The 7,627-nt window shown below is 46.7% G+C and overlaps 1 protein-coding gene across 1 annotated transcript; it reads right to left on the reverse strand.

Annotated features, from left to right (window-relative positions):
• Positions 1-809: 809 nt before the first annotated feature.
• Positions 810-4,319, reverse strand: LOC129676099 (cytochrome c oxidase subunit 6A1, mitochondrial). The gene is made up of 3 exons (XM_055606404.1): positions 4,079-4,319; positions 3,808-3,950; positions 810-1,082 (listed from the first exon to the last, which is right to left on the reverse strand). The coding sequence occupies exons 1-3, from the start codon at positions 4,317-4,319 to the stop codon at positions 999-1,001; spliced, it is 468 nt and encodes a 155-aa protein (XP_055462379.1). The 3' UTR covers positions 810-998.
• Between the last annotated feature and the right edge of the window lie 3,308 nt (positions 4,320-7,627).

A 7,627-nucleotide genomic window follows, 5' to 3' on the forward strand; every position in this document is an offset into this window, starting at 1 on the left:
AGACACTGAGTTCCTTAACTTTCAGAGTAGACTTAAGAATCCTTGAAATAATGGCATGGTGAATGCCTTTACCCAGCTACTCATGATGGTGAGGCTAGAAAGCCTCGGAGCTGAAGATGCTTAAAAAGAGCAGCCGCTAACATCTTCCGTTACACCACATGTGACAACACAGCTGCTGAGAATACAATTGATCACTCAACCTACCCGACTTCATCCTCTCCAGAAGGTAACTCTACCATGTTAAAGGTCTTCAATTTTGACAACTAATGGCTATGTTGTTTTGTAAGTACCACCACTGCTGTGTTGTTGTTTTTCCTAGACATGGTTTCCATGTGTAGTGCTGGCTGGCCTCAAACTCAAAGAGATCTGCCTGCCTCTGCCTCCCAAGTGCGCCACCATTCCTGACTGACAAATGATTCTTTGCCTAATAGTAAGAACCAGACTCCTTTGGTGGACTGCAACAGGAGGGCACTGGGACCCAGAGGAGAGCTGACCACGGCTCAGCACTTCTGGGCAGCCTGGGCTGACCTGTAACTTGGTAGCCCAGTCTTTGAAGTTGCCCCAGGCACACGTTACAGGTGCTAAGCAGCAGCCATTTCATTAGTCATTCAGTGTCTGCCAGGGAGCCCATCCTAGTGCTCTGTGCTCTTGTTTAACTGGCTCTACCCACCCTAAGCACAAGAAACCAACAGGCATCTAGTTATAAATAGAATTCAGTGGGTTAAACCAGATCTGAAACACCGAAGTCGCAAAATAATGTCAGTTTCTGAGACTAATCAAAGACTTCACCGTCCAGCTCATGAACAATCTAAGTTTAAGTTATTTATTTAAGCCATCTCCTCTTAAAGGCAAAGGGATGGAAGATCAGTGTATTGGTCACCATTTGATACAAGGAAAGATGAGCTTAGCATCCAAAATGCCTTCGTGGTCCACACACAGAATAATGGTCCAAACCAGTGCTGTGGTCCCTTGTTGCCTGGGGGAAATCCAGGTTTTCTTTACTCATCTTCATAGCCCGTCGGAAGTGCATTCACATGGGGGTTGTGGAAGAGGGTATGGTTACCATCTCCCCAGGGGAAGGGCTGTGGATGGAAGATGTCAATTAGAACTTGGCTATGAACTGCTTGAAAGAGATAATACATAAAACAAGATCATCCTTTATTGGCATTATTTTAACTTTCTCATAGCTCCCCCCCAGATTTATTCATGTATTTTATGTATGAACACTCTTCTCTTCATGCAAACAGAAAAAGGAATCAGATCCCATTACAGATGGTTGTGAGCTGCCATGTGGTTGCTGGGAATTGATCTCAGGACCTTTGGAAAGGTAGCTAGTGCTATTAACCACTGAGCCATCTCTCCAGCCCCCTATTTTCCCATAGCTTAAGTGTCTTCTAATAAACAACTAGCAGGGAGGCCTTTGAGTAGATGGTAAGAAAAGCAAGCTGAAGATGGCTATCTGGGGAAGAGATGCCTCAGCAAGTAAGAGTATGTATGTACTGTTCTGCGCTTGAACAGTACCCAAGTTTGGTTCCCAGCACCCACGTCAGGCAGCAGCTCAAAACTACCTATAGTCCAGCCCCAGGGGATGTGAAGCCCTCTCCGGCTTCTTTGGGTATCCACATGCACACACACATAATTTAAAACAGATCTTTAATAACAAGATATTGGAAAGATGGCTCAGTGGATAAGAGCTGCTCTTCCAAAAGATCTAAGGTCAGTTCCCAGAATTCATGTCAGGTGTTTACATATCTGACCCAACATGATAATCTGCATTCATATGTACATAAGCCCACGTAGACATACATACTTATTCATTAGTAACAACAGTATTTTTTAATCATAAAAAAGGAGTTCCTAGCTTTCCCCTGGTAACTGATACAGCCAGTACTATTGTTTGTCAAGGTGTAGCACTGTTCTTGTATCAGAATGGTAACGGTAAGATATAGAGGGAGATGCTTATTTAATGCAGAAGGACTAGAAAACTGCAACCTACATTCAATCCTTTTGCCTACTAGCTATAAAAATAAAACAAGTCTGTCGGCGCGGTGGTGCACACCTGTGTCCCAGCGCTCAAGGAGGCAGAAGCAGGTGGAGCTCTGCGAGTTCAAGTGAGTCTAGGACAGCCAAGGATACACAGAGAAACTCTGTTTTGAAAAACCAAAGAGAAAAAACAAAACAAAACAAAAACCCGCCATTTGTTTTGTATATGTGTATGGCCACTGCCAGAAGACAACTTGTATGAGTAGTTCTCTCCTACAGAGGGAGACTGAACTCATGTCCTCGGGCTTGGTGGCAAGTTCCTTTATCTGCTGGGCATCTTCAGAACCCTGAGTTGGGATTTTGAAATAGGGTTTCCTTATATAACTAATCTAGAACACTACATAGAACGCGCAGGCCAAAAAAATTACAATGATCCTCCTGCCTCTGTCCCCTGAGTGCTGGGAATACTAGCACGCATGACTCTGCAAATCACAATGTTTTTGTTCTGAGACAGGGTCTCTCTATGTGGCCCTGGCTGTCTTGCATCATGCTATGTAGACAGAGATCTAGCTGCTCCTGCCTCCTAAGTGCCAGAATTAAAGAGGTGTTCTATGTTTGTGGACAGGGTGAGGGTGGGGGATTTATATGCACAAAAGCGCAGGTGTATGAGGAGGCCAAAGACATCAGTTCCACCTTCAGCTGGAATTAAAGGCAGTTGTGTGCTAGGAATTAAATTAGGCTCTTCTGTAAGAGCAGTGCGCTAAACCACTGAACCATCTCTTCAGTCCCTTCCCACTGTGTTTGAAAAGCATTGCTCTAGGTCAATGGCTCACAACAACCATTTTTAGTTTAGGTTTTTTTTTTTTTTTTTTTTTTTGAGGCAGTCCCACTTAGCCCAAGCTAACTTCGTTTTTATAATGTAGCAGAGAATGACCTTGAATTACTGATCCTCTTGCCTTCACCTTCCAAGTGCAGGGTTATAGACCTGAGCTGCCCCATGGCTCCCCAGGGGCAGGAGGATATTGGAACATTATCTAGAGACATTTAGGAGGGGGTGGTACCGCCATCTAGTGGGCAGAGGCCAAGTCAAGGATGCTGTCAAATACCTTTTCTTTTCTGAGACCAGGTCTCACTAAATAGCTCTAACTGTCCTGGAGTTCACTATGGAGACCAGATTGCCTTAAACTCAGAGATCTGCCTGCTTTTGTCTCCCCACTGCTGAGGCTGTACAAGACTGGGATCGAGGCTCAGGGGTTCTACAATTCAAGTTTAGAATAAGTTTCTGCGAGGCCAGTCCTATGTGAATGAATTAGGTGATACAGTTTTTAAGAAACAATTAGACATCAGGTGATGCAGAACAGACCATTATAACTGTCTACACGAACAGCCAAGGAATAAAGGGGATGAAACAATAGGCACTGTGAGAAAAAACCCGGCAGTCTAGTCCTTAAGCACCTAGCATCACCTAGCATGCCAAATGCCCAAATGTCGAATCACCTTCAGGGCTTGCAACTATGAAAGGATACCCCAACCCTCCAAGCTTCCAGGCTAGGAACGGCTGCTTCTGAAGTGCACCACAAGACAAGAGGTGACATAAGTTGGGGGAAATGAAAACCTAGAGGCATTTATTGTGTGACCTTTTGGAAAAAAGGAGATGTGGCCCACTAGCGGGCTTCCCTTAATGGAAAAGGAGAGAAAATACAACGCTCTGTTTGCGCAGACAGACTGGCAGCCAACATCCTAGGGCACTAAGGGCTTGGACTGGGGAGTGGATAATGAAATAACGGGCTCTTGAAGGACAGACAGCAAAGGCGCAGGGCGTACCTTGGTTCTGATGCGGAGATGGGGGTAGGCGACGAACTCGGGTCTCACGTGCTCTTCGTGTCGCGTCTTCAGGAAAACGTTGAGCATGCTCACTCCCACCCCGGGCAGCGCCACGAAGAAGGTGAGGGCCTTCCACAGGCGAGCTGCGGCGGGGCCACAACGTCAACGTCAGCCTCGGCCTCTCCCTCCCGCCAGGCCTCCCGCCAAGGTCACGGCCCGGACACGTCGTGCGCAGGCCGCTGAGGCCCGACTCCCACCCGAACCCCGGTACCTGAACCCTCCTCGCCGTGGGCGCCACTCGACATGGGCCGCCCCACGCGTGGGAGGACCCGGCCGAGCAGCCGGGACATCCGAGACGCACTCACCGCCGCCGCCACCATCTTGAAACTACAGCTCCGCGCCGGAAGCGGAAATAAGGTAAGGGCGAAGGGGGCGGGACGGAGACGCCGAACGAAGTTTCCATTGGGCAATGCGTTCCCACCGCTGGCAGGGAGGCGAGCGAGAGTGCGCATGCGTCCGCGGCCGTGCCGGTCTCCCTTCGGTCTGCTCCGAGCTGATATGGTGACAGAGGAATTGAGCTACTGCAGAACTCGTGCGGCTCCCCCCACCGCCCCCTTCTTTGGAGTCCCTGGACAGGATCTGAAGTGCCGAGGACACAGCACATTATCGGAAACTCCATTCTCTTTCCTCGCTGCCTTACTCAGCATTTTCCAACGACACCCCCAAAGACAGTTATCTCTGTCTTCTGTGACGCCCTATATAGACTGTAGAGTCTGTGGTGCCAGCACCGCTGAGAGTTACCCAGAATCGTGCCTGGCAAGTAGCAGGTGCTTAATACAATTTAATGCATGAATATACGAATTAATGAGTCAATGAATAGCTCCTGGAACCAGGAAGAACCCTGGAATTGGTGCCAGAAAATCTGGACTCTAATATCAGTTTTCTATCCTGTGGCTATGCTGCCGTTCTCTCCCTCGAATTCCACAAACATCTGTTAAATTTTGTCTGTACAATTTTTTTTTAACTCCTTTATTTTCTTTCCTTGGTTTATCGAAAAGCATTTTGAAAGCTACAAGTTAAAAAGCTGTGATGCCAGGTATGGTGGCACACGCCTTTAATCCCAGCACTTGGGAGGTAGACTCAGGTAGAGTTGGAGGCCAGCCTGGTCTACAAAGTGAGTTCCAGGAGAGCCAGGAGAAACAAACAACAATATATTGTTTAAATATGTAGTGTGTGTGTGTGTGTGTGTGTGTGTGTGTGTGTGTGTGTGTTTGTGTGTGTGTGTCCTCAGAGGCAGAAGGTGCAAGCTCCCCCAGAGCTGGTGTTAGGTAGGGATGGGAGCTGCCACATGTGGGTGCTGGGAACCAAACTGGTCCTCTGCAAGAGCAGCAAAGGCTCTTAACCACTGAGCCATCTCTCCAGTCCCAAGTAAACTTCCTTTTTAAAATTGTAACACACATTTTAGGAATATAGTGATATCTTTTAACTAGTTATTTTAGAGGCGTATCTAAATTTTGATTTTATGCGTGTAACTGTTTTATCTGCATTCTTGTTTGTGCACCATGTGTGTGCAGTACTCTCAGATGCCAGAAGAGGGTGCTGGAACCCTTGGAACGGATATAAAGAGTAGTGAGCTGACCTGTGGGTACTGGGAACCCAACTCCAACACTTTACAAGAGCAGTAAGTGCTGTTAACCACTTAGCCTTCCCCAGCCCCTCAACTGTTCCCCCCCCCCATATCTTACAAACAAGAGTAACACTAACAAATGCATTCATGGCAAGGCTGTTAAGATATCTCAGCGGTTAAGAGCACTAGCTGCTCTTCCAGAGGATCTGTGTTCCTTGCAACCACCTGTAACTCCAGTCGCGGGGGAGTCAGACACCTTCTTCTGGCCTCTGACGGTACTGTACACATGTGGTGCACAGGCCATACACTCAGGCAAAACACTCATATATATAAAATAAAAAATACCTACAGAGTGTGGTGGCACACTCCTTAAACCCAACACTCAGGAGGCAGAGGCAAACAGATCTCTGTGAGCTCAAAGCCAGCCTGGTCTACAAAGGGAGTTCTCGGCCAGTCTGGTCTGTAAAGGAAGTTTCAGGGGAGCCAGGGAGAACCACACAATAAGACCTGTCTCAAAAAAAAAAAAAAATGCCAACTTTAAAAATGCACTCATGGTTTAAAAAGCAATGTCAGGGGGAAGATGACTATAAAGTGTGTCTGGAGACCCCCTTGGGTCCTTATGCCTCAGACTAAGGACTCCTGCAAAACTGAATGTGGTGGCTCACACTTGTAATCTGGAAGTCGGAAGGCTAGGCAGGGCTCTAAGTTCAGAGACTATCAGCTATTCTCATTTGTGAAGCCTTGGATGACTGACTTTAGACAGACAAGAAAAACAAGACTGTCAGTACAAGGAATGTGGGTTCGTTTTTGTTTTGTTTGTTTTTATTTTTTAAGATGGTGTCTCACTGTGTGGCCCTGGCTGTCCTGGAACTCACAGAGATCCAACTGCCTCTGCTTCCCCAGTGCTGGGATTAAAGGCATAATTCATCACACTTATTGAATGTGTAATATTTTGGGCACCCGTCTTGCGCTTAAATCTGTATTAAGCAGGTACAGTTTTTATTTTGTTTTAGGCAGGGTCTCATGTATCCCAGGCCAGCCTCGATTTCACTAGGTAGCCAACTTTGGAATTTTTTTGCTCCATTTACCCTACTCTGCCATCCCAGACTTGTGCAGGGCTGAGAATCAAACCAAGAACTCTGTGTATGGCAGGCAAGCTCTCTATCAACCGAGTCCCATTCTAGCCCATGCGATGCTTTTTATATAACTTGCTTTCCCCAACTCAGGAAGTGGCCACACTGTTCCTGTCACACCGACTGTAATCTTTATATCCTCTCACTAATATTTCATCACTACGTATATAGTTAAAACTTACTTATTTGTGTGTGTGTGTGTGTGTGTGTGTGTGTGTGTGTGTGTGTGAAAATCCGATCTGCCACCCTGTGGGATTTGTGGATTGAATTCAGGCTGTCAGCCCCGCACACAAATGCCTGTGCTACACAATCAGTGGATGACTCCAGCTAGCTTTCCCCTCGGCTATGTGGCTATGCACAGAATCAGCTCACCTCTATAGCTACATTAAATCTTTTATGTTTCCTTAGATAGCTCAGCTACACTCTTGCCTAAGGACTTTTGCACATGCTCATTTCTCAGCCTGAAGAAGTTCTCTCCCAGATGGTTGTATTAATTGCTCCCTATTAAACTCAGGTCTTGGGGGATGGTGGAGGTCAGAGGCCCAGGTCTTTCTCTATGGCTCTTCACTTTATTTATTTATTTATTTATTTATTTATTTATTTATTTATTTATTTATTTGAGGGAGGGAGGGTCTTACTGAGGCTGTTTCAGTTAGCACCATCAAGCCACTGAGGACTTCGTACCGGTGTCTCCTGGGTGTAGTTATATGACACACCACAGACCCCACTGTTATGTTGGTGCTGGGGATCTGAACTCATGTGTGCCCTTATGCACACACGCCAAATGCCCAATGCGCCGAATCGCCTTCCTAGCCCACACTTACTTACTCTTTTAAAAAATTACCTAGCTATGCTGGGCTTGGTGGCGCACACCTTTAGTCCTAGCACTTGGGAAGCAGAGGCAGGTAGATCTCTGTGAGCTGGAGACCAGTCTGGTCTACAGAGAGAGTTTCAGGACATCCACGGCTACACAGAGAGACCCTGTCTCCTCCCTCAAATTTTTTATTATGTGTATGTGTGTGTGTGTGTGTGTGTGTGTGTGTGTGTGTGTGTGTGTGTG

The sequence above is a fragment of the Psammomys obesus genome, unplaced genomic scaffold (assembly GCF_907164565.1).
Source record: "Psammomys obesus unplaced genomic scaffold, mPsaObe1.curated_primary_1811, whole genome shotgun sequence".
Lineage (NCBI taxonomy): Eukaryota > Metazoa > Chordata > Mammalia > Rodentia > Muridae > Psammomys > Psammomys obesus.